The sequence below is a fragment of the Rhineura floridana genome, chromosome 3 (assembly GCF_030035675.1).
Source record: "Rhineura floridana isolate rRhiFlo1 chromosome 3, rRhiFlo1.hap2, whole genome shotgun sequence".
NCBI lineage: Eukaryota > Metazoa > Chordata > Lepidosauria > Squamata > Rhineuridae > Rhineura > Rhineura floridana.
Window position 1 is genome coordinate 203,570,614 of NC_084482.1, and position 27,938 is coordinate 203,598,551.

The window sequence follows — 27,938 nt, forward strand, 5'->3', positions numbered from 1 at the left end:
GTGACTTCCAATGGCGAGACTCAAGGTCCTAACTCTCCGTGCTACTGCAATCGCTTTCCCTCCCAGCTTAAATAAATAACAGATAAAAAGATATGACATGGCTAGCTTTTGGGATTCCATTACTGATAAAAAGCGTCGCTATTTATTGAGTGCCTTCGCAAAGGCAAAGCATAGGGGAGGTGTGCTTGCCCACCAAGCATTGAGTCTGATTCACTAAAAGTGCAATCCTAACCATGTCTATTCCAACGTCAGTCATACTGAATTCAGCGGGGCTTAACTCCCAAGTAAGTAGGGTTTGGATTGCAGCCTAAGTGGGCAAGGGTAGCATCTTATTACTACCACAATTTACACATGGGAGGCTTTACATGGTAACAGCTCTCCAGCATCAATCTGCCCAACACATCAACAGAACAACAGAAACAGAGCTTGGAAGTAACTAGTTACAAGTAACGAATTACTTGTAATTCACTACTTTTTTGAGTAACGAGTGGGTAATTCCTTTACATTTTGATTGTAATAGAACTAGGAGTAATTTTATTACTTTTGTGGAGTAATTGTAACGTTTCCAGAATTACTTTTGGGCATTACTTGGGGGGGGAGCAGGGGAAGTCTTCTGCTCCTCTGATTTGAGGATGAAAATCATGTGCCTCAAACTGGGCTTCTGTGCAGTGTCGCTCTTTCCTCGTGCTCTGTGGATGGGCAGGAGGCGACGAGGGAGGAGGCGGAGAGTGAGACGGGGTGGAGTGGAGAAAACAATTATTTTAAAAAATGGATAGTGGTGGTGAAGAATGGAGTGGAGGGGGAAAGGATCTGGAGGTCAAGAACATGGATAAAGGAGGATAAGGAGGCAGCAGCAGAATGGAGATAAAGAACTGTGGAGATGAAAGATGACAACGTGTGTGTGTGTGTGAATTCTGTGTTTGCACTTAGCACACAAAGTGGCCTCCACCACCCTCTCTGGCTATTGTGCTGCATTTGCAGTATTTTAACTTTTTTGCATCTCAGGGGAAAATGTTTGCTTGAGTGAGTGTCCCTTAGTTGGTGGCAGGGCAGGGTCCGGGAGGTGGTTAAGTGAGAGAGATTATGCTGTCTGTGTGAGTGGGGGGGAGTTTGCACTTGGTTTGACGTGCAAAGATCTGAGTAGTGGCCTCAGCCTCCCTCCCTACCACCCTTACCAACAGAGAGACCACCATTGCTATCTTATGAATAAAAATAATTATTCTACTACCTCTGTATGTGTGTGTTTATTTTTAATGTTGTTTTAGGCTACTTAGATGTGCAGCAGCCAAGGCCAGCACCTTGTAGGCGGTTTTTTAAAAAGTAACTGAAATGTAATTGTAGTGATTACTTTGAAGGAAAAGTAAAGTAATCAGTTACTTTCAGAGCAATTGTAATTGTAATGGTAATTACTATTTTTGGGGGCCATGTAACTGTAACTGTAATTTATTACTTTTTAAAAGTAATCTTCCAAGCTCTGAACAGAAATAAAATAAAACAATGAAATTTTCCCATGTCTCCTATCATGCTTAAAAAAATCTTTATTACTTTTTCGGATATACATGAATTCAAAAGCATCAATCACCCCATCAAGAGAAATCAAACACAAAATTGACATCACTTAATGGCAATCTGCCAAACACCCTTCTTTCTCTCTCTTTCACCCATACCATTAACAGTTCCTAGCCCATAATGGTCCCAGGCAGGGACAGGATTCCCCTTGAGGGTGGCTCCATAAGTCTAGGAGGTCTTCAGCCAGAAAACCCCCAACAACTTTTAACACAACCAGCCCCTCCGTATCAAAACAGGAGGTATTTGCATGCCCTGGTTAACAAATTCTCTCCTCTCCTTATAATCAAGTTAAGAGAATTGAAAACATCTTCTACCAATAATGTTTAATATCTTCCTTGTTGAAAGGAAAGGGAACAATTCAAGATGTGTTCTTGTTATTAAAAATAAGGTGCCATCAATATTACTTAGAGATGGAGGAGAAATTCGATTCAGTTTGCATGTAGAGCCAAATTTATTAAATTTGCACTTTGACGCATTGAGAACTGAAACACAGCCATCCTCCAAAATTCACACTTATCCAACTTTTGTGATGCAGTTCTCCAACCGACCAATGTTTACAAAATGCATATATTAGGGGAAAGTATGCATGCAAATGAAAATATTAAGTGAAAATAACAGACAAAAATGCATTATATTATGAGAAATTGCTTGCGCAAAATGTGTACATTGCTCAAAGCTGCATATAAGAGTGTGCTTATTAGAAGAAAGCTGCAATAAAATGCTGAAGGATTTTCATGAGCCTTTTTTTTTAAATAGCAAATTGCTGCAGAAATGTGGAAAACTGCATTTAAGATTGGAAAAATGGGAAACTCAGAGAACTGAAATGGACAGATCCTTCCATCCCTAGTATTACTCAATCAATCAGTTAAGTAATTGCTTCCCATCAATCACTTCCCAATCTCAAAGCTATTAGCAATTTTAAAAATTCAACAATAAAAACAATTTCAAATCCAGTACAGATACTAGGATAAAAATCGTCACTCCAAAAGTTTGTTGAACAAAGAAGGTCTTCAACAGACATCAAAAGACCAATAAAGATGGTGCCCATCTGATATGTAACAGGAGGGAGTTCCAAAGGGCAGGTGCCACCACACTAAATGCCTGATTTCTACATCATATGAAACAGACCTCCTGAAGGGATGATATCTGCAGGATGCCCTTTCTTGCTGGGCGTACAAGAGGCGAGGCAATCAGGATACCTAAAACAAATCCTCCATGCCCAACCGATCACTGCATTCCAAGCTGTATAGGATTTGTATACCAGAACCAACACCTTGAACTGTGTTGTCTATGTAGCAGTTTACAAAAGAATGTTTGAGGTGGTGCCACCACAGAGGTGTCCCGAGAAAGACAGGGAGAACAGGAAGAATCCATGAAAGGAGAAGATTTTTTTTGGCGGGGGGGACAGTTAGCAGTTAGGGGAATGGATGCCAGAGGCAGGGATGGATATTAAATCCTGAGCATTGTTACAGACGTTTGCTGACAATGCCTTTTTTCCCCATGCCCAAGTTAAAACAGTTGCATCCCCCTCTTTAACTAGAGTGGAGAGAGGTTAATATATGTAGCATTTCATTCTACTGGGCAGGCCTTCTGTGTTAATGCAAAACCTGGAGAGTCGATTATAAAGGCTGGTCGCTCTCACAAAACTGACGTTTGTAGCATGAATTGAGGTGTAAAGATCAAATAAATTTCTTGTTGCAGTTTCCCCCAGAAAATTATAACCTTTGGACAGGCCCAACACAGATGACAATAGATGACACTATCGATGTTTGAGGATCCAAATTTAGATATCAAGTTTACAGAGCTGCTTATAGTTCTTATGACAGCAGCTAGATTATATATAGCAGGCGTTCCCAAACTGTCCACGGATCACTAATGATCCACATGCTTCATTCAGGTGGTCCACAGCAGGCCCACATTAAATATTTGTATTGATTTTTAACTGTATTATTGCTTCTTTTATTTCTTTTATTGCATTTATTACAATTTGCATTCCAAAGCATTCAGATCGTAATATAATCAAATACAATCTAAGAAAATAAAAGAAGCAATAAAAATACAATTAAATATCATCCAGCATCTAGCACATCACATTATAATGGCTACAACAGGCAGAAAAATCATTAAGTGGTCCACCAAGATCATCAGCCATTTTCAAGTGGTCTTTGGGAAAAAAAGTTTGGGAAGCACTGATCTGTAGCACAGAAATGGAAATCTCTAGAAGAAGTAAATATGACATGATGGTATAGCGGTGTATGGAGAATTGCAGTGGCTGAAAAAGTCACGCACAAAGTTAGATTCATGACAGGCAGAGGTAAACCAAGGGATTTTTATCTACTATGGCATGCCTTTATTCTGTATACAAATCAGAATAATATGCATTATCCCCCGTCTTCAACAGCCTTGAAAATATGAACTCATAAGGAGCAATAAAAATGACAAAATAAGGTTTTGAAAATAGCTGCTTTCTATTATATATTCTTATAATTTGATTGTTGATTTTTGTTGTGTTGATGGTCTCCGCCTGCCTGGCCAGGTTACCAAGGAGAGATTATCATTTAACTATACATTTTGTAAACCAGATTTTGCAATTATCGCTGGCATTTCTTTATTACATTTATACCCCACCTTGCTTTTCATGATAGAAACCCAAGGCAGCTTACATGTGGTTCCCAGGCGGTCTCCCATCCAGGCACTGGCCAGACCTGAGGGAGCTGGCCATATGTGCCTTCAGACCGTAGTATTTATAGTTTACTTTCCTTTTATTTTTGTCACTTCCAATAATTTGCTTTTGTATTTTTGTGTGAGTGTATATATAAATAAAATATTTTTTAAAATATGGAGAGGTGCTGCTTATCTAAACTTCACAATGAACATTTTAAATTGTATGCTCCTAGGAGGCAGGGTTCTGTTTTTTAAAAATTCCTTTGTTCATGAAACTTTGCAAGATGCCATATTCACTGATGGCTAACAACAACAGCAACAACAACAGAATGATACACAATAACAACAACATGGGACACAAGAGCCAAAAGGTCAAGGGTGGTAGATGATTGGCAAAGTCAGACATTCAATCTCACTTTTGATTAAACAATTTAAAAATTCTTTCCCCAAGTTGAAAGTTTTTCTGTTCCGTAATATGAACGGAATGTGTTAACTCTGCATAGGAACAGGCATTACATTATTTTTCATCATCATGATTAAGAATGATAATAATAAACACAGAAGGTTCATGTGGTCCCTTACTAAGCTCATCTGGTATCAGTCTCACATGTGGAACAAGATTAATTTTTTTTATTCTTTGAGCACAAACTCTTGTCAATATCCTAGATGAATTCTCTGGTGCCTAAGTAATTTCTCCTTAACTGTAAAGCTTTTCCCACACTCAGGACATTCATATGGCTTTTCCCCTGTGTGAACTCTCTGATGCTGAATCAACTTATCTTTCCGATAAAATTTTTTCCCACACTTGAGGCATTCATGCACTTTCTCGCCAGTATGGATCCTCTGATGCCTCAACAAGTTTGTTCTCTGACTGAAGCATTTCCCACACTGAGGACATTCGAATGGTTTCTCTCCAGTATGGATTATCTGATGTACCATCAATGTTCCTCTCGAAATGAAACTTTTCCCGCACTCAAGGCATTCAAAAGGACTCTCTCTGGTATGAATTTTCTGATGTCTAAGAAGCTTAGATTTTGGATGGAAGCTTTTCCCGCATTCGGAGCAGTCATATGATTTCTTTCCAGTTGGGATTCTTTGGTGTGTAACAAGGTACGATTTCTGCTGGATGTTTTCTCCTGACACGGGATAGGCATAGTGCTCCTCTCCAGTATGTTTCACAAGTCCAAATCGGTAGTTGCACTTTTTACCATACTTGGAGACCAAGAATTTCTTTGGCCTAAAGTGCACTACGGAGCTTTTGCTACAGGCAGCTGCAAGACCTTCTGTGAACTTATGGGATTCATCGTTCTCCTCTGCTGGCTTCCTCCCCTGTTCCCCTCTGAGCTCACATCTTTCTTCATAAACTGCTGCTGTCACCGGCACGTTCCATTGATATATCTCTGTTAATGTGCTGTGCGCTTCCTCTGGCAAAGCATCTGCCTGCTGAGAGTTCTCCATCTTGATCATGCTCCTCCTCTCATCACCTGAAAAGACAGAGGGAGGCATTTTGACCATGCTCTGGTCTCCTCTTATTTACAGTCCTGCAACTACCATCTTACTGGCCTGGTCTGCTGCCCTCCCTCCCTCTTTGGCTGATTCTGCTAAATCCATCTCTCTCTCTCTGGTTTCTATTATTTTTTCACCCTCCTCCTTAAAAAGAGACCTCGACCAGGCCGAAAACCCTTCTAGTCCAGCATCCTGTTCTCACAGTGGTCAACCGGATCCTTATATTTAGAGTGGTGTAGTGGTTAAGGTGTTGGACTAGGACCTGGGAGACCTACGTTCGAATCCCCACACAGCCATGAAGCTCACTGGGTGACCTTGGGCCAGTCACTGCCTCTCAGCCTCAGAGGAAGGCAGTGGGAAACCCCCTCTGAATACCGCTTACCATGAAAACCCTACTCATAGGGTAGCCATGAGTCGGAATCGACTTGAAGGCCGTCCATATCCATTTTTATTCTGAGCAAAAATGTGAAATTCAGATTTCTGCAGGAAGGGGAGAACCCAAAGCCCCCTGCAGAGTGTGACCTGTACAAAGTATGCAAATCAAGAAAATGTAGCTTCAAGCTTACTGGACGGCATTTACCACAAGCACATGTACCTGCTTTCCCTGTCATGCAAACTCTATTGTACTGGTAATCATGGGGATGGTTATGTAAAGGCTGAAGACTAGACTTGCTGGGCCAACACAGGAATGTAGGAAGCTGTTTTATACTGAGTCAGACTGTTAGCTCAGTATTACTTATATTGGCTGGCAGCAGCTCTCCAAGGTTTCAGGCAGGGTTCTCTCTCCCAACCATGCCTGGAGATGCCAGGGATTGAACCTGGGACCTTCTGCATGCAAAGGAGATGCTCTATGCTCTACCCTTCCTCTAAATCATTGCTTCCCTGTTGAAGGGGAAAACGTAGGAAGAGCCCCACTGGATCATGCCAATGGCCCTTCTCGTCCAGTATCCTGTTCTCACAATGGCCAATCAGATGCCTCTGGGATGCCTGCAAGCAGGACCTGAGCGCCAAAGCACTCTCTCTACCTGCAGTTCCCAGCAAGTGGTATTCAAAGGTATTGCTTATTTTAAAACCCTGGCAACTTTGCATTTGGAACCAACCAAAAACCTCAGGTCCTTCACAGTTTCAGCACCCTCTCAGAATTTCCAGGGTTCCTTGGAGAAAAGCAATGAAAGGAATAAAGTTTTAAAGTTTGATTTGATGCTGGATCCCAAACATGCCACTCAGCTCAATAGGAATGCTGTCCCTATGGTATACATACGGTTAGGATTGCCACTTAAGCTAGCTGACATTCCTAAGAAAGTGAACGTCACTACAGAAGCTTTATGAGCAGAGTTTGATGCACTCAGAATGCCACAGGGGTCGGGAGCTGGATGCCGCTCCCCTCTGAGGGGAACCAATGGTTTGTTTAACTGCCAATTTAGGCCGCAATCTTAACTACACTTACCTGGGAATAAACCCCATTTAATTCAGTAAGACTTACTTCTGAGTAGACATGGTTACGACTACTTGGTTAGATGCTAAAGAGGAGTTGGAAAAGTGGTGTCTGTGGCAACAAAGCCTGTTGGAAGATCACTTTAGAGAGGGTGGCTGAAGGGGTTTAGCCTGGTTAATCACCTCATTTTGTCTTCTAGCCTTCTGTGAAAAATAGTTGCTGGTCCAAGGAAGGAAAACAACTCTATGTCAAAGCTTTTCAAGGATGTTACGATGCCTAGTCATTAATAAACCATGACTTATTTGATTGTCTGAACCTGGTGCAGTGGTTTAGCCATGGGTTATTAACCAAGAACAAACCATGTTTGTAAGCTGTGGTTTATTGTTGGTTTGTAAACCTTAATTTATGTTAATCATGGCTCGGAGTTATCTGCAAACCCAGCCCTTGTATTTTTGTGACTTAAAACATTTTTCACACATGTGACTTTTGTCCTCTACAAGTCCTCTGATGTCTCTGAACAGCTTCTCTCCCAGAGAAGCTTTTCCCAGGTGTTTGCATGGTTTTTCTTCTGTATGGATTCTTTGTGCTCTCTGACAGAATATTCTCCCACACTCTGGACCATCTGTTATGTTTATCTCAAGAATAGCTCCTCCCATGTCTCCAGGTCTCCATCAAATGCCTCCATCAAATGAGCTCTCAAAGCAAAGTCACGCTATCAGAACATTTACATGGTCTCTCTACATCAGGCGCCCTCTCACAAAACCCACATTCAGGTCAGTCACAATGTTTCTGTCCAGTATGAATTTATGGATGTTTCATTAATGCTTTTCCCATGCTCAGGACACTTGCAAGGTTTCTTTATTTTACGGCTGCTCTAAATGTCTGATGACATTACTCTTCTGATCGAAGCTTCACCCACAGTGAGATCAATCACATTGTTTCCTGCCTGTTTGGATTATCTGGTGTTTACAGGGGACTGTTTCTTTCTGGAAATCCCCCCATGTGCAACATTCAGACTGGTCCTCTCCAGTATTTCATAGAATCATAGAGTTGGAAGGGGCCTACAAGGCCATCGAGTCCAACCTCCTGCCTATTGCAGGAATCCAAGTTAAAGCATATCAGACAGGTGGCTGTCCAGCTGCCTCTTGAATGCCTCCAGCGTTGGAGAGCTCACACCTCCCTAGGTAATTGCTTCCATTGTCGTACCACTCCAACAGTTAGGAAGTTCTTCCTGATGTTCAGTCGAAATCTGGCTTCCTGTAAATTGAGCCCATTATTCTGTGTCCTGCTCTCTGACTAGTAGGCACACTTTCAACCATGCTTGGAGGTAAAGGGCTGTTTTGCTCGAGTCCGCAAAGGTTTTGCTAGTACAGAGGTGGCTGATGTGGTGCCCAGGGATACGAGTGTGCTCACCAGTATCTCTTATGGTTTCTGCAAAAATATCTCCTCGGAGGTTTAGACTTTAATTTGCAGCCTGATTCTCCACACCAGGGGCAGGAAGAAGGTAGATCAGAATCGACTGGGAGATCTCTGGATGATTTGTGATGGACCAGCAGAAAGGTTTCTGACTCTCAATTGGCTGAAATCAGCAACAATGATAAGGAAGGGCCTTTGGGGAAGAGCCGTAGCCTGCCCTCCTGAACCTCTATTTTGCAAGTGGCTCTGATTGGTAGAACTCAGGATTCTGGTGGAAAATAAAGTAGAGGGAGTTTAGGCAATGGACCACCACTCCTTCTCAAAAGTGGCCTCATAGTAAAAATAATTGCTGACTGGGAGAGTAGAAGCAAATGTTAACGTCATTTGTGGGATGTTCTGAAGTCTAATAAGTGTTTTTATTATTTTTTTCTGAAAGAAATTGTTACCATGCTTGGGACATTTGTAAGGTCTTTGTCCCCTGTGAATTCATTTGATGCCTGATAATTGTTTTGCTCTGAGTGTTTTTGACTACATTTTCGGCATCTGATTGGGTTTTCTCTGGCATGGGTGCTCAAGTGAGGCATCAAAAGCACATTTTTACCTTACTTATTTCTCACATGGAGGGCATTTGTATGGTTTCACCCTGGTGTCGATTCTGAGATGTGTCATTAATGCACCAGCACAAAGCTTTCCCCAAAACTCAGGACTTTTGTAAAGTTTGTCTCCAGTGTGGCGGCTCTGATGAACAATCAATGATTATCATGATGGTGCATAAAATTATGCATGGCATGAAGAAAAAGAATAGAAGAAAAACTTTTCTCCCTCTCTCATAACGCTAGAAACCCGTGGACGTCCAATGAAGCTGAATGCTGGAAGATTCAGGACAGACAAAAGAAAGGACTTTTCAAATAGCACATAGTTAAATTCGCTCCCACAAGAGGCTGTGATGGCTACCAACTTGGAGGACTTTAAAAGAGGACTGGACAACTTAATGGAGGATAAGGCTAGCAGTGGCTACTAGCCATGATGGCTATGCTCTGCGTCCACAGTCAGAGGTAGCATGCTTCCGAATACCAGTTGCTGGAAACTGCAGGAGATTGACCATACTGGCTGGGACTGATGATGACCACCAATTTGGATGGCTTTAAAAGAAGATTTGACAAATTTATGGAGGATAAGACTATCAATGGCTACCAGCCACGGTGGCTATGTGTACTACCTCCATTGTTGGAGGCAGTAGGACTCTGAATCCCAGTTTCTTTGAATCGCAAGTGGGGAGAGTGCTGTTGTGGCTGGGTCCTCATTGTGGGCTTCCCATGGGCAACTGGTTGGCCACTGTGAGAACAGGATGCTGGACTAGATGGGCCACTGCAGGGCTTGTGATGTATAACAGCATCTTTCCCCCATACTTGCTGTGCCCTCCTAGTATGCTTACCCAGAAGTAAGTCCCATTGTGCTCAGTGGGGCTTAACTCCCAGGTAAGTGTGCACAGCACTGCAGCGAGGGTTGGGCAAATCTGTCCATTTTAGTTTCTCTCCATTTCTCCATTTTCCAGTCTTAAATCCACTTCTCCACACTTTCATATCAGTTGTGATTATTTTTTTTAAAAAAGTCCTCCTAAAAATTCATCAGCATTTTAGTGCAAATCTCTCCTAATATACACACATTTGTGTGCAATTTTGCCTAATATATCTTGGGAGGATGGCTGGATATTAATTTAACAAATAATGAGGATAATGATAATAATATACACATTTTTGCAAAGCAATGTTTCCCTTATATAATCCACTTTATGCTATTTTCCCTAATATGTGCATTTTATGTACACTTTGCCGTAGCATATGAATTTCTGTATGCATCACTGGGTTGGGGAATTGCATTGCAAAACTGAGAGAAGTGTGAATTCTGAAGGACAGCTGCATTTCAGTTTGCATATTGCATCGGAATGGGCGAATTAGGGCGATTTGCCTTTAAGTGCGGACTGAATTGAGTATCTCCTCAAGCCCTAACTGTAACTTTAGTGGATCAAGTCTCTAAGCGCAGTGGCTAGAGTAGAGAGTTGTGGGCCAGCTGCCCATACTGAACGGAGAGAGATTTTCCCATCAGAGTTCTACATAAGTCTTAAAAGACTTTGGAATTCCCTGCTCCAAGAAGCCCGCTTTGCTCCCTCCCTGATGGTCTTCTGGAAACTTGTAAAAACTATTTTGTTCCGGAGAGCCTTTGGTTGGGACTGACGGGTCAGCCTGACACTGTTCAAAGTTTTTTATCTTTTAAGTTCTTTTATTCTCACTCTTTTATATGTATATGCACATATATACATATATGTATGTGTATGCATAATGCATTTTATGTATTTTAATAGTATTTTATGCATTTTAATTTACTGTAATATTTGTGTTTTTATTGTGTATTTTATTATATATGTGTGCTATTTTATTGTAGCTGCCCTGAGTGCCCTATCGTAGGGCAGGATAGAAATATTTTAAATAAATAAATAACTAAAAAGAAGACCCACGATAGGCCCCAAGCTGAACTAGTTTCGACGACCTCATTCTAGTGAATGCACAGGATCGAGGGTTCACACAAGTTCCCTTTTAACCTTATGGACCTGCAGAGCACCACTGGCCAAACACTATGCTAACTTAAGTGCGCACTGTCTCTGAACACAGGAGATATCCCTGGTGAGGCTCTACCCCAACAGATCAGCAGGATTTACGTGAGGAAGATCCCAGTCTGAATTCCCAGCATCTCCACTTAAAAACAGTTAGCAGGTAGCAGAGCCAGGCCTTTGGAGAAGAGCAGCCTTCCCTGATATGACGCCCTTTGGGACTACAACTCCCATCAGCCCCTGCCAGTGGGAGTTGTAGTCCAAAGCATCTGGAGGGCACTACGTTGGCAAAGACGGGAGTAGCCAACACTGGGATCTTTCAGCCAATGGCTGCCTTGCCACAAGCCAGTTTTGCAGGTTCAGTTCCCAAGGAAACGGGAGGCCTGCAATGACAGAAATGGTGATTTAAAATTTGTTTTACAGTCCAGAACTTTTTTCACAGCAGGACTGACAATATCACCAGCAAGAGCGGCATTAGCCAATGCTGTAAGCTTTGGGGTGTGTGCGTGGAATACAGGATATCCTCTACTCATTAACTGACCCGTCTAGCGCCTTTCCTGCTCTATTTTGAAAGACATGGAGGCGTCCATTCTTTTTATCAAATCTATGTTAGAAAGCAACAGTGTTGTCCTACAATCTGTTAGGAACTGGTCAAAATGCGCCTTACCAGGCTACCTAAAAATGGCAAGCTGTGCACTTCATGCTACTTTAACATTGTTCAGATTCATATCCCACCCTTCCTCCACTGAGTTTAGGAAGGCGTACATGGATGTGAGTTTCTAACAGACTGTTATGGTGTCACTTTCTAGCATGTATTTATCTTCATAAAAACCCTGCGAGGTAAGCTGGGCTCAGACAGTGCCTGGCCCAAGGTCATCCAATTAACTTCATAGCTATTTGGGGAAGGGATGTAGCTCAGTGGTAGAGCATCTCCTTTGCATGCGTAAGGTCCCAGGTTCAATCCCTGGCATCTCCAGGTTAGGACTGGGAAGGATGCCTGCCTGAAACCCCAGAGAGCTGCTGCCAGTCAGTGTGGACAATATTGAACTAGATGGACCAATGGTCTGACCCTCTGACCCAGTAGAAAGCAGCTGCCAGTGTTCCTATGATGTGAATCCCAGCATACCTAGCTGATGCCTTCATTACTAGTCTCTCCTTGGGGGGATGGCTATGGGACTGTCACAATGAGCTCCGGTGCTTCAAAATGTACCACTATGCTGCTGCTCACAGGTAAGTCTCAGGGAGTTTAATAGCAACTCACTCCAAGTCATTATTCCCAGTGTAGTGTTTAGACTTGGGGGAGCAGGGTTGAAATCCCCACTCCGCTGTGAAGCTCGCTGGGTAATCTTGGGCTAGTCACTCTCTTTCAGTCTAAGCTACCTCATAGGGCTGTTGTGAAGATACATGGGGGGAGGGGAAAGGGAGCTATGTACATCTTGAGCTCCTTGAGGTGGGATAGAAATGTAATAATAAATACATAAAATAAAATTATTGCTATCTGCGCTTCCCCCAGTGCTGAGAAGATCAAGGACAGCACAACAGGGCTTGATTTCCTTTGTCGGAGAGAGGGCACTAGAGACTGATGGTGTTCTTTTGTGGTATCAATTTGTTTAGAAATATACAAGCAGAGGCTATTGGAAGCAAGAAGACTCCTAAAAACAGGCAGCACAGCTGCTTATCTTGTATCAGATTTCCAAACCAAGCAATTGTGTCCAAATGATGCCAACTCAAGCTAAAACCCGTAGCTACGTGTCACTCCTTTTGTCCACATTGTAACTGGCTACAAACTGATCTGCTGCCTATTACGCTAGCTGAAAAGTGTCCCATTCGAAAGGTAAAGAGAATGTCAAGCAACATTCATATCCTTTTGTGAAGTCCCTGACCTGCCCATCAGTTGCCTTCCATAGTCCCATTTGCAGTGATCAAGAGAGACAAATTCTTGGACTTCCGGGAAGGGTGACTTAGCCTGTGCCTGCTTTTGAGACGGGCTCCTGCCTCAAAAGAAGCTTATTCAGATATATCAGTCAGTTTTTTCTTTTTTTTTTGACTGATTAAACTTCTCCCGGGTAGGGAGAAACGAAGAGATTAACCTCAAAGCCTATTTTTGTTGGGACGACCAGATCTCATTAATTTATGGGACGAGGTCCAGCCGACGAAGGTGGGACGGATTTTCAACAGCAAGCTCTATCTGTTAAAGCGAAAGTTCATCTTATCTTCTAAGAGAGAACGTACTAACAGGCAAGCACCCTTCTTTCTATATTTTTCTTTTACTTGACTTAAATTGTTGCTGTTTAAAAGAGATTTGCCAGATTGATCGGTTTTTGACATCTCACTGGGGAGCCGTAACTTCTCTCTGCTACACACTAATTAATAGCTTATCTCTGTTTTTGTTGCAAAAAGCTGTCCTGGATTTGCATTCTAAAGATACACACAGAAGAGGGATTTCTATTCCAGATTTTTATTTTGAAAAATATTATACTGTTTTGAGACTACTCTCTTTTTGGTCTATTTTATTTTGACGAATCTGTTTCTTGACGATTGCCATTAATTGCTTCGATCCTGGGAACTGCATTTTGTTTACTTAACTATTGGAGAGATAAGGCTGTCTGCTCTGTTTATACTGTGATGTCACCAAGTTTGGAGTATTAACCCAATTGTTGCTGAAATAAGAAGTGGTTTTCCTATATTTTTCTTTTAAAATGGCAATTAAGAAAGTGGCTGAGAATCTGGAAATAACTATGTTTCAGAGAATAATGAATGAGATTGAGATAACGAAAATTGAATTGAGTAAAATGAAGCAGGAGATTAAAGATATAAGGGTCCCTGTGAGAGAGGTGACCCTGGAAGGGGTCCCTGTGAGAGAGGAGACCCCGGAGATTGGAATAGGGGTCCCTGTGAGAGAGGAGACCCTGGAGACTGGAATAGGGGTCCCTGTGAGAGAGGAGATCCCGGAGATTGGAACAAACGTGGAACAGGAACAAGATTTGGAGTCTATGGACTTTAGAAATAAAATCTATTGTTTGGAACTTAATGTTATCTCTGAAGAAATTAATGAAGATTCTAGAGATAAAGTTATCAATGGCATGGATTATCTTCTGGACTGGAATGATGTGATGGAGCCCAATATAGAGAAAATCTATGGAATTAACTGCAGCCATGTGACAATGGAAAAACTTTTAAGAGATGACCCAGTGTATTTTGAAAAAAAGAACAGAGATATGATTTTACAGCAGTATTTCAGCAACTTATTCAGAATGGATGGCAAGAAAATATTTGGGATAGAGGTAATTCCCATCAGACTCTTATTATATGACTATGGCTTTGACAGCAAGATTATTATGGAATACTGATAATGGAAGATTGGATATTGAAATTACTGGACTTAACAAGACTACTGAAGATGGAAGATGGAAAATGGAACTAATAGAGATAATAGAACAATGGCTACTGAAATTACTGAACCTAACAGATTCTGATGTGATGGATTAATTGAAATGTTTATTTTGACTATGGTTATGACAATAAGATTATCATAATTAGTAATGAGATGGATTAATCGATATGCTTATCTGGAAAAAAAAATTGATAGATATATTTCTTAAAGAATTGAAACCTCTCTTTGACTTTTTGTGGAAAGAATAAAGTAATGTTTATGAGATTTGATGATTAAGTAAGATAACTACTGGAGGAAAGTGATTTTATAATATGACTTAAGAGACAGGATTGCTATATATTATAGACTTATAACTGATTTGATCTTTGACAAATGGGAAGTCAATATTTTACTCTTTATTTTTTATTTTTGTTTTTTTTTTTTTTCTTCTTTTCTTTTTTTCTTTTTGTTTAACTATTTTTGATTTTGTTTTTTGTCTTTGAATGTTTTATGATTTTGTCTTGTATGTTTTATGAAAATCTGAATAAAAATTATTGAAAAAAAAAAAAAAAGAGAGACAAATTCTTAACAATATGCTTAGGATCGCAGTCTAGGCCAGCTTATCTACAGGGCTCTGTGCATTTGCTGAGATTCCACCAGCATATACATTCCTACTGGAGGTGGTATTGGACACATAATTCAACTTCCTGAGAATTTCAACTTTCATTAAAAAAAAAAATTCAAGCTCTTATGAGTACAAAGATATGCTTGAAGCTGTCCTGACTATGCCTGCAGAAATGTCAGAAATTGAAGGGGTTAGCAGCCAAACTTTAGTGGAACAGGATCTCCAACTAGTGGGGTGAGGCTTTGATGCCCTGTCATAGCTCCATGTTGAGCAAATCCAGAAAAAAAATGTGCAAAATAACAAAAAATGGAAGAGTAAATCATGCAATACAAGACAAAAATATATACGTTTCCTTAACTTGTGAAAGGCATACATGCTGCAGAACTGAACATTGGGATGGTGCAGAATGTTGATTATCAGGGTGCTGAATTTCAATATTCTTTTAGACCTGTATTGCAATAGCTCTGATGCAGAGTCCCAAACACAATTAATGTACTCCAGAAGCTTTTCATGTCAAATGTTGGGCTCTCCACCATTGTTAATGCCTTAGGTGGCTTCTCTGATGGTTAGCCAGTCTGCCCTTGTGGCTAAAGCTTTTTCCACTCAGGGCATTCGTATTTATCTCACTCATGAATTCTCTGGTGACTGATCAACTCATCACTCTGAGAAAAGCTTCTCTCACACTCGGGGCATGTGTGCGGCTTCTCTCCTGTGTGGATTCTCTGATGCTCATTCAAATGAGCTCTCCGATGGAAGAACTGGCCACACTGAGAACATTCAAACGGCCGCTCTCCAGTATCGATCCTCACATGCCTGATTAATGTTCCTCTAGTACAGAAACCTTTCCCACACTCAGGACATTCACAGAGTCTCTTTCCTGGATGTATCTGTCTCAACCAATTCTCTCTGTGTTGGATTGTTTTCCCACCCTCGGAGCATCTATACGTTTTCTCTCCAGCATGTAGTCTCTGATGTCTCTTAAGAGCAACAAGGGAGAGGGCCTTCTCAGTGGTGGCCCCCAAATTATGGAATGATTTGTTAGACGAGGTGCGCCTGGCACCAACACTGTTATCTTTTCGGCGCCAGGTTAAGACTTTCCTCTTCTCCCAGGCATTTTAGCATGCGTTTTTAAATTGTTTTTTTTAAAATGTGTTTTTAAATTTGTATATTTGTTTTTAATGTTTTAATTGTTGTAAACCGCCCAGAGAGCTTCAGCTATGGGGCGGTATACAAATGTAATAAATAAATACATATTTTCTCTCTGCCTGAAGCATTTCCTACACCCAGGACATTCAAAGAGTTTCTCCCCTGCTTGGTAGTTTGTTTTTTGCTGGGCATTTGTAGCCCACAATGGACACTCATAACGGTCCTCTCCAGTATATCTCATTATAAGCCCTACATTATAGGGATACCTTCTACCATACTTGGAGACTCTGGGATTTTCTGCCCTAGAGTGTAGTGTGGAGGTTTCACTACAGGCAGCTGCTAAAAGCTCCCCAAGTTTATCCTCTCCAATTACTGATTTCTTCCCCTCTTGCCCTTTGGACTCACATCTCTGCTTCTGAATTGCTGCTGCCTCACGAAGGGCCCACTGGGATAATGCTGTTAGCGTACCAACCTCTCCCTGCTGAGAGGTGTCCATGTTCATCCGACTTCTCTTCTCAACACCTGAAGAGACAGAAAGAGGAATTTTGTCTATGATCTGGTCGCCTCTTTAGATTCCTGCCCTCTCACCTTCTCCAGATGAGTTGGGATGTTGCTGCTAAACCGCATCTTTTATTTTGTGTCTCTATGATTATCCCACATAACACCTCTTTACATTTGGAACTTTGTGTATTCTGAGCAAAATAACGAATGGCCAAAATTCTGCTTGTATTAACCCACAGTGGTTTTGGCATCCTGGTGAAAGAAGGCCCACTGAAGCCAGAATTTTCTTCTGAACCAAAGCTGCAGTTCCAAAGTGCCATTGCGTGTGTGATTTCTTTCTTTGTTTCCGCTTGGAATTGAGAGCTGAGTGCGTCCTTGGGTTTTAAAACGCAAGTTTGACCATTAAACAAGGCAAGAGTATGAAAAAATAACAAGGCCCAGGATCTCCCTGCAGCTGCTGGCAGATGGAACTGTAAAGGTTGCAGCCTGACATCCTTTCCCCAGATAAGGCCATCTGGCAATGCTTCCTTGTCCAAAATAAGCATCAAAAGAGGATTTGTCTCTGAGAAGAGAAAGCTTTTTGTTTCAACATTTCTTGCCTAGTCATTTTTAATAGGATGCTGCCCGGTGAAGATTCTTGAGCTGCTAGTTCTTTACTTAGGAATACTAAGGAAGCTGCCTTCTACTGAATCAGACGACTGGTCCCCCTACCTCAGCATTGTCTACTCGGACTGGCAGCCGTCTCCAGGGCTTCCAGCAGGGAGTCTTTCCCAGCCCTGCCTGGAGATGCCATTGAGGATTGAACCTGGGACCTTCTGCATGCAAAGCGGATGCTCAGCCACTGGACTACGTTCCTTCCCTTTTCTACTGCTGCTCTTTTCCCCTGACTTCACCAGACTCCAGTTTTTCTTACCTCTTTGCACCTAGCCTGAGATGTTTGCCAAAGCGGTTTTCTTGTGACAGATGGGAGAGAAATTTCACATTGGTTTCTCAGCTTCCCTGCCCTCCCACCCCGCCTCTCTCTCCTCTTGCACAATCTCCTCTGGTGCTGGAGGTCATTCATTCTATTGCCTGCCTTCTGGTTTTCTCTCCTTTTTGACATTCTGTTCTCTCCCCCACTCCTGATGTGAGCTATTTTTAGTCTTTGGAGACTGAACCAATACAATCCTTATTTCCTTTTCAGCACGACATTTCTGTTCTTTTAGAATCCACTGCTATTTTTAGATTTTTACGGATTCTTTTTTAAAAAAAATAATCTATTTTTGAATGTTATGTGAAGACTATGTTAGAACTCCTCGGCTAGATGAATGGGTATGTTTCTAGTGCTCTTGATTTATAGCCATGTAGTTACAACGGCCAGAACGTACAGCGGGTTCACGTAACACACGGTAAGCCAATGACTCTGGATGTGCGGCCTTGTGGTGCTTGCAGCTGCTTTCGCTCATCCCTGGCCCTTTTGATTGCTGCACATCACTCAGCTAAGTCAAGGTTTGACTCAGTGGCAACGGGTGGCTCCATGTCAGTGGGCCAGTGGAATCCACCCGGGGTTTTAGTCCAAACTTTTAAAGAGCTGTCCTGCACCTTGGACAGCTCCTTGAAAGTTCAGACTAAAACCCGGGGTGGATTCCACTGCCCCACTGACATGGAGCCACCTGCCATTGCTGGTTTGACTTAGCATGTTATCTGAACCAAGACTTGTGGCTAAGCCCTCTCGTTAACCATAAGCTGTAGCCGAACACAAACCTTGGCTACAGTTTGTGGTTAGTGAGCTTAAGCTTGGCTTAGATCAATGAGGCGCAGCAGGGAGGAGGCAAAGCTGCTGCAAGCATCTCTCCACAAGCCCACACAGTCTTGCATAATCCACAGTCTGGCTTACTGCAGCATGCAAACCAGGTTAGAGAACGCTTCTCATGCACAGGACAGGATAGAGTTTAGGAGGGCAATGTTGGCATTGCAATAACATTTGCATTTGCTGCTACACCATTCTGAAATTGCTATTTTACTGTCCGGTTTGGTTTCTGTATTTTTAGCATTATTTTATATAATGTTTAGACTTTGGCAACGCCCAACCAACTTGTTCCATCAGTGCAAGCATTCCTGCTTGATCAACAGAACTTTCCCACCTTGCCTCTCTCTGTGTGCCCTCCCTCAATATCATTATTAACTTTATTAGTCGCTTGTTACCTGAAGGTCTCCAAGCGACTTACTGTTGGAAGTGGGGCAAGAGCAACTCCTGTTTTGTTCTTTTGTTTAAGCTCCAGAGGGAAGATAGAGCTAGGGTCCTCCAGATGGATAGGCTTTGTTTACCTTTTACCTGTGATGCTCTGACTGACTTCATTCTGTCGCTAGACTGTGACGCCTTTAGGGAATCTTACCTGCCCCTTCTCCTTCTGCCCTTTCCACTCCTTTGTCCTCCGGCTGTCCGTGAAAGAGAAGACATCCCTTTGTCTCTGCTCTCTCCAAGCATGGGGCTGACTCCCGCACCTGGGCGTTATGCCTCCAACTTAGTTAGTTAGAACTAGGTATGCCTTTTCTATCTACTATGTATTTCTATCAATAAAGTAGCTTTTCTTATTTTACTAAGTCTCCAGTGATGCTGATGCAGGGTAAACGCCTGCTCTCTTAGGCAAACGCATGCACACGCTGGCACACTCGCATTTCAACATCTGCTGTTACTCTGTTGCTGTGGTGCTGCTTTTAAACGAAATTAAGCAACACAATTACACACAGCGCTACACTTACAATGCTGTTAAAAACACAAATGAATACATCATACAACAAAAACCAAACAATAAAACAGGACCAACCACAACCACCCATATAGCCACAGGAAGTTTTAGCAGCACTCTAATAACAAAACAACATCATCTTTGTTATCACAAGTCTTGGGGGGGGGAGCTGTCTTCACCTGGCGCCAAAACAATGAAAAGTGCCAGGTGGACCTCACTGAGGAGCCCATTCAAATCTACTCTGGAGGGATGGGGAACCTCCGTAACAGATCTTGGGGGTGGACAGAGGATTGGAAGGAAAGGGAGGGAAGATCCACTGCACCAGTGGAAATCCTTGCACAGATGGAACGAATTAGATGAACCCTTTAATAATGAATGTAACTTGACCCTTCAATCATTTTACTATTTCCTTTTGCATTTATGTACATCTATTTCATATAGATATTATTCTTTCTGTGCTATATTTTCCTAGTTTTTATGAACATATTGATATCCATTGATGGTCTGCTGTGATTTTAAAGAACGTTTCAGAATTTATTTTACTCTTGATCTGACTCTGTCTCCATGATTATTTCCCCACTATGCTCAGTAGGGCAAAAACAGAATGAATAAAGAAGCCTAGATCACAGCCCAAATTCCTCTGAATTGTGCAAGACATGCAAAGTACGTGTCTCAAGGAAATGTGTGCATTTTAGCTTTGTTTTGGATACTTTTATTTATTAGGATCTCTTACCCACCCTGAATGATAAGGTCCCCCAAGGTGGGTTACAAAGATATAATCATGCAATGAAAAACAAGTAAAGCCATTGATACAATTATGTAGACAAGTAAAACAACTCCAAACAAAAGCACAGGATAAGTGAAGGACAACAGAAGAGAGTGGGTCCCACAAAAATACTTTAACCAGTGTGGTGTCGTGGTTAGAGTGTTGGACTGAGACCTGGGAGACCAGGCTTTGAATCCCCACTGAGTCATGAAACTTATTGGGCCTTGGGCCAGTCACTGCCTCTCAGCCTAAGCTACCTCACAGGGTTGTTGTGAGGATAAAATGGGGAGGGGAGAATCATGTACACCACCTTGAGCTCCTTGGAGGAAAGGCGGGATATAAATGTAAGAAATCAATAAATTGCAACAGGCCAGGGTAAAAATGTGCATATTCAGGGTATGGCAGAAGCTATGTAATGAAGATGTTGGATGCACCTTTGCAGGGAGGGTTTTCCACAATTTAGCGGCCGCCAGAGAAAACCCTCTCCCAGACCACCCCACCCCACCCCACCCTTCTGAGCTCCCTTTGCTGACCACACTTCCGTTAATCTTGGCAATGGAAAGCAGTTTTGTAAAGGGCAGAAGATCAGGCATGCTGGCTTTCATTCTGTCTTGTCACGCCTCACATCCTGGCTCATTCATTCTGTCTGTCATGCCTCACATCCTGGCTCATTCATTCTGTCTGTCACGCCTCACATCCTGGCTCATTCACTCCTCACATCATGGCTTCCCTATTAAAGAGACAAAGGTATAACTCAGACTTAACCCAGGGGATTTTTAAATTTTATTTTTTGGTGAGGCAACCACAAACCTCAAGGAGTTTCAGCACCCTCAAAACCAAGCAATTCTCGGAGCTCGGGGATGCATCACTGCTAGGAACAATGGGTTTAAAACAGGGCTGGGGAACCTGTGGACCTCCAGACGTTCGTTTATTTTGCAAAATTTCTATACTGCTTGATTGTAAAAAAAAACCCACACAAAACCTCTAGGCAGTTTACAAGAAACATAAACATTAACAATAAAAACACTAAGAAACAAGTAATTAATAAAATTTAAAAACAATTAGAACAGCAGTAAACTAAAAAGAGATTAAAACACATCAATGTCTACATGTCTGGATAGGTTTGGCTAAACAGAAATGTTTTAAGTAGGGGTTGAAAAGAGGACAGCAAAGACACTTGTCTGGTGTCAATAGGCAGGGAGTTCCAAAGTGTAGGTACCACCACATTAAAAGAGCCATTTCTTACAAGTGCAGAATGCGTATTATGTGGCACCTGCAACAGTGCCAGTTCCACAGATCAAAGCTGTTGAGGGGCCACATGAGGTAAGGTGGTCCCTGAAGCAAACTAGTTGTCTATGTTGTTGGATTACCCTCATTCCTGACTGGGGGCCATGCTGGATAAGGCTGATCAGACCTGGAATCCAGCATTACCTGGATAGCCACACGTTCCTCACCTGTGGCTTAAAACGTTTTGATCTCCAACATGTTTGCTTGTATATAAGTCCCATTATGTTGAATGAGAACCCTTTCTGATAGACATGTCTAAGCCAGTTTATTTCCTCTTAAGGAGCGCTTTGACACTTTCCCTCTTTTAATACATTCATAATTTCCCTGCGGGACTGGATAGGTCTTTGATCTGATCTAGGAGGGCTCGTCTTTTGTTTTTATGTCACATACACACATCTCTCCGAGAGAAGTTGCTCCCATGCTCAGGGCATTTTTATGTGGGCTGTCTTCTGTATGAATTCTGTTTCATTTGGTTTTTTTGACTGAAGCAATTCTCAGACTAAGAACATGCAAATATTTATCTCCAGTTATGCTTAATTAATCTATTAAGCTAACTATTTATAAGGTAGACAGGCTATATAGATTCTCTGATCTGCAGCTACAATCTATGAAAGAAATGTTTTTCACACACTCAGGATATTTGTGAGATTTCTCTCCTGTACGGATTCTCTGACATCTTCAAGGGGCTGGGCTGGGGTGAACAGATATGTCTATGGTTTCTCTCTCCAATGAAGAAGTTGACCATATGTAATTTCACTGATGCTTGGTCATACTCTGTTGAAGATTTCCCCTCACACATTTGTGAGATTTTTCTCATGTATGGGTACTCTGTCTTCAAGGTTTGAGGGACCAGAAGAGGCGCAATCCTGGAAATCCCACACCACATGTGGAGGACTTCCCATGTATTTATGACAAATCCTGCGACGTAGCAGTATTTTTCCCTCTGTGCTTAGAGGGAAAATATAATTTAGTGGGGGAACACATGTTTTGCATGCAGACGAGCTGAGGTCAGATGTCTAACAAAAACACTTGCCTGAAAACGTAGGAGAGGTGATGTCAGGGGCAGAGTGACAACTGTGTACTAAAGGGATCAAGGATAGCACTTTGCACAAGGCAGCCTGGTAGGTTCAGCTCCTAGGAACAGAAGTCCCACAGAACTGAATGAGAACTTACTTCCTAGCAAATATTATTATACGTTCCCTACCTCCCTGAGTGGCGAGTACTTCAAGGGCAATAACAAATAATGGTACTTCCTTTTTGGAAATGAGAGTGCATACTGGAGACTTTCAGTGACTATATAATATTTATTCATGACAGCCAGTGTGGTGCAGTGGTTAAGGTGTTGGACTATGACCTGGGAGACCAGGGTTCAAATCCCCACACAGCCATGAAGCTCGCTGGGTGACCTTGGGCCAGTCACTGCCTCTCAGCCTCATGAAAACCCTATTTACAGGGTCGCCATAAGTCGGCATCGACTTGAAGGCAGTACATTTACATTTATAATATTTATTCAGTGGTGAGTACAAGCAGGTTTGCCCACTAGTTCCTTAAACAATGCAATTTCTTAACTGATACACACAGGGCATTCCAAAGGTTTCTCATGGACATGTTTTCTTTGATGGTCAATCCAACTGTCATGCCGAGAGAAAATTCTTCCTTCAGGATGTGTGTATGGATTATTTCCAGTATGCATTCACTGGTGCCTCGTCACATTTGGTCCCTGCCTGAAGCATTTTCTGCACCTGGGACATTCAGACGTTTCAAAGCTCTTGTTTTTTGTTGGATGTTTCCTCCCTTCAGAGTGTTCCTTTCTAGTATTATTTCATAACAAGCCTTGGTCTTGAAGTGGGATCTTTTACCATATTTAGAGATTATGGGATTTTCTGCCCTGAAGTGCCGTGTGGAGGTTTTGCTACTGGCAGCTGCAAGACCTTCTAAAAGCCACGGAGGGTCATGCCACATCTAAAAGACCTGAAAAAGAGACATGCCCACCCTTCAATGGAAAAAAAAGCACCTACATCAGCCACTACCGGACTCGCTCAAAAAGTGAAGGTCTTTATACCTTTCTCTGTTCAGAATTGAAGGAAGGGCGGATGTCTAGTCCTGGCATCCCATGAAATGGAGGTACGTTTAAGGACGCGTGTTCCATGCCAGACAGGTCAAGCCAGTGCAAACAAGATCTGAGCAGGAAGAACAAACAGCCTCTCATGCACTGAGGATTTTGAGGGGATATTAGCAAATATCACAGGCGCCACAGGAGATACTGGTGGCACATAGGCACCCATGAGTGTTGAGTTGGCCACCCCTGGTTTAGAGTCATAACTCTGCATGCAGAACAGCCCGGGGAGGATGCCTGACAAAACACATCAGCCTGAGATCTTGGACAGCTGCTGGCAAGAGACAGAATACGCAATCGCTGGGTTAAAGGGATCACTTGTAGGACTTTGTAGAAAACAGCTTTGTTGTGTCTGCTCCCAGGACAGGAATACTGAGGCCAGGAAGAGAAAACAGCCATGGCAGAACAATGGATGGGTAATTTGTTTTATAGCGCCATCCAAAACATGTTTAACTCTTGTCCTGCAGAGTTCACTGGGAACCAACTTCTCAGGAAATATTATATATGCTTTCCACCTCCCTGAGCAGTGAGGACTTCAAATGAGAATTTAATTCCTTTGTTTATGTGAGAGAGTGCACCAACTAAGTTTTTCTTAGAGTAAACCCACTGAAAATAATTGATCTAAGTTAGTCATGTTTATTAATTTCAGTGGGTCTGCTCTGAGTAGGACTACAATTTGCGACAACCCCATAGGGTCATATCCAAGATTGCTGTTCTGTTAGTGCAGCATACTTCCAGTTGCACAACAGAACTTTCCCCTCCTCTCCCCTGCAGCCCCCCCCATGTGCCTTCAAAATCTGTTCCAGATGGTTGGGGGGCCCTCCGGAGAAGATTGAGGGTGTGTGGGGAGAGGAGAGGAAGTTCCATCTGCAAGCAGAACTCTGCACATGTTCTCAGAGTACAACCTCGGTGGCATGGATTCTCTGATGCTTAGCCAGGGTGCATTTTTGACTAAAGCTTTTTCCACACACAGGGCATTTGAAAGGTTTCTCACAGAAATGTTTCCTTTGATGATCTATCAAACTGTCACTCCGAGAAAAGCTTCTCCCACACTCGGAGCATGTGTGTGGCTTCTCTCCTGTGTGGATTCTTTCATGCCTCATCAAATGAGCTCTCTGACTGAAGAACTGGCCACACTGAGAACATTCAAACGGTCTCTCTCCGGTATGGATCCTCACATGCCTGATTAAGGTTCCTCTACTAAGGAAACTTTTCTCACATTCAGGACATTCATAATGTCTCTTTCCTGCACGAACAAGTCTCTGTACATTCTCTCTTTGATGGAAAGTAATCCCACCCTCGGAACTGTCATACGATTTCTCTCCGGTGTGCATTCTCTGATGTCTCACAAGATTTTCTCTCTGTCTTAAGCATTTCCCATAATCAGGACATTCAAAAGGTTTCTCCCCCATTTGGATTCTCTGATAGCAGGATTGGAAGGGGTTTTGCTGGATGCTTCCCTCCTGCCTCACATATTCAGAGTGGTCCTCTCCATTATAAGCCATAAGTCCTATGCTGCAGTGGTACCTTCTACTATATTTGGAAACAAAGGACTTTTCTGCCCTCGAGTGCAGTGTGGGTGTTTTGTGATCGGCATCTGCAAGACTTTCTAAAAGCTCTCTGGATCCATTCTCTCCCATCACTGGTTCCTTCTCCAGTTCCACAAAGGACTCACATCTCTGCCCACGAATTGCTGCTGTCACAGGAATGGTCCATTGGAATAACTCTGTTGTTGTCCCAATCTCTCCCTGCTGGGAGGTGTCCACCTTGATTCGACTCCTCTTCTCATCACCTGAAGACAAAGAGAGAGGATTTTTTGGATCTATGTCCTTGTCACCTCCTTCCTTGATACCTGCAACCTCCTTCTTGCTAGTTTTTCCTCCTGCCCTCTCTCCTTCTCCAGCCAAGTTATGCTGCTGCTGCTGCTAAAACTCCTCCTTTTTTCCTGCCTCTATGATAATATCCCACAACTCCCTTATCTTTACATTCAGCAGCCAAACGGTTTCATTGATGAGGATCTCCAGTGACTGGGTGAGGCTTCAATGCCCTGCATAACTCCTCGCACTGCAAGACCAGATTAGATTTGATGCAAAATACTAAAAAAAAAATAGGCAGAAAAACATAAACGTGCTAAACTTGTACAACGCTGCAGCCCTGAACTTTGATGGCTGCACAATTTATCTCTGCATAGACTATGACAATCCTTCCACTGCATGCCAAACACAATAAAATTATAGTGACGGAAGCTTTTTATGTCAAATGCTGGGTCCTCAAATGTCGTGAAGGCTTCTGTGATCCCACAACATCCTTCTCTTTACATTCCGTGGCTATGAGTATTCTGAGAGAAATAACGAAAGCCAAACTTCTACAGAAGGCAACAACCCAAGTTCCATCCCCAACTGGGTGAGATACGCAAAATACACGAATCAAGCAATAAGCTACATTCACACGTAACAATAACTGGTCAAATTAGGATTAAAGATTTTGTGACTATGCTGCTGACCTGTAGCCCTCCAGACTTTGTTGGACTACAACTCCCATCAGCTCCAGCCAAGCATGGCCAATGGTCAGGAATAATGGGAGCTGTAGCCCAACAACTTCCAGAGGGCCACAGATTCTGCATCTCTGCTATAAAGTCAGAGGAAGTGTGCTTCCAAATACCAGTTGCTGGAAGCCACAGAAGGGGAAAGTGCTCTTACACTCAGGTCCTGCTTGTTGGCTCTCCATTGGGGCATCTGGTTGGCCATTGTGAGAACAAGATGTTGGACTATGATGGGCCACTGGGCTGATCCAGTAGGCTCTCTTTATTGGGGGGGGGGTCATAACTCAGTGACAGAGCACATGCTTTGAGAAGAACCCGGATTGACCCTCTGAGCTTTAGAGTTCAAGCATCTCAGGCAGGATGGTTGGGTGAGATTCTGAAGAGCTATTGCCACAAGCAGAGTGACAACTGTATGCTAAAAGGATAACTGGTAGGGTTTTCTATACGGTAGCCTGGTAGGTTCAGCTCCCAGGGCAGGGGAGGAGAGGAGCCAAGAGGGAAACATTTTACAATCAGAAGGGTGCTTCCAGTGAGCAAGGCCTTCTCATGAGTTGCCTCAGTTTGTCTGATTTTTACGTGCGTTATATGTTTTGCACGTGAATGTCTCTTACTGTTTTGAGAAACAGTTGCCAGAGAGGGGCTTTACATCTTCACAACCGCCCTGGGCTCCTACTGGGAGAAAGGGCGGGATAGAAAACTAATAATAAATAAATAAATAACAGCTAAGAGTGGTAAGCAGCGGTAACGCAGCCAAAAGCTCTGCTCACGGCCGGAGTTCGATTCCAACAGAAGGAGGAAGTCGAATCTCCGGTAAAAGGGGTTGAGGTCCACTCAGCCTTCCATCCATCCGTGGTCGGTAAAATGAGTACCCGGCATACGCTGGGGGGTAAAGAAAGGCCGGGGAAGGAACTGGCAATCCCACCCCATATATACGGTCTGCCTCATAAATGTCGCAAGACGTCACCCTAAGAGTCGGAAACGACTCGCACTACAAGTGCGGGGACACCTTTACCTTTTAAAGTATCACACCAAGAGAAATGTCTCCTGCACTCGGGGCATTTGTGGGGTCTCTCTCCTATACAGGTTGGCTAATGGTTTCATCAAAGGACAGCTCCAAAAGAAACATTGTCCCACACCATGAAAATGCCTACGGTTGCTCTGCAGTATGGATGCTCTGCTGTTCCATTAATAAAAACTCTCACTGAAGCTCAGGACTTTCATAACGTCTCTTTCCTGCATTTATACCTTTATACCCCACAAAAATCCCAGTCATGGTGGATTTATACGAATTGCTCTTTGGCATGTATTCTCTGATGTCTCAACAAATGGCCACTTTGTCTGAAGCATTTCCCACAACCGGGACATTTGTACGGTTTTTCTCCAGTATGTATTCTCTGATGTCTCCTCAAGCTTCCTCTCCGACCAAAGCTTTTCCCACACTCAGGGCATTCGTTGGGTTTCTGTCCTATTTGGATTCTCAGATGTTTATCAAGACAGGATTTTTGCAGAAAGTTTCCCCACCCCATAGGACATTCATAACAGTCTTCTCGGGTAGGTTTCATAAGGAATCCTGATTTGTAGAGGTGCTTTTTATCATACTTGGATAACAAAGGCATTTTGCCCCATATGTTTACTGCGGATGTTTGGTCAACGGC

General features: G+C 42.7%; 1 protein-coding gene across 8 annotated transcripts in view; it reads right to left on the reverse strand.

The window, feature by feature from the left end:
* Nucleotides 1-1,556: 1,556 nt before the first annotated feature.
* LOC133381204 (zinc finger protein 397-like) overlaps nt 1,557-27,938 on the reverse strand; it is a 48,799-nt gene continuing 22,417 nt past the window's right edge. For 4 of the 8 annotated variants that reach the window (XM_061619927.1, XM_061619924.1, XM_061619929.1 and 1 more), the window contains 3 exons: nt 25,417-25,533; nt 16,748-16,864; nt 1,557-5,717 (listed from right to left, as the gene is read on the reverse strand). In XM_061619927.1, the coding sequence (XP_061475911.1) occupies nt 4,888-5,717; nt 16,748-16,864; nt 25,417-25,533 (1,064 nt within the window). In that variant the 3' untranslated portion in view covers nt 1,557-4,887. The remainder of the gene's footprint in view (nt 5,718-16,747; nt 16,865-25,416; nt 25,534-27,938) is intronic. The other 4 variants (XM_061619928.1, XM_061619930.1, XM_061619932.1 and 1 more) reach the window with 3 other exon arrangements.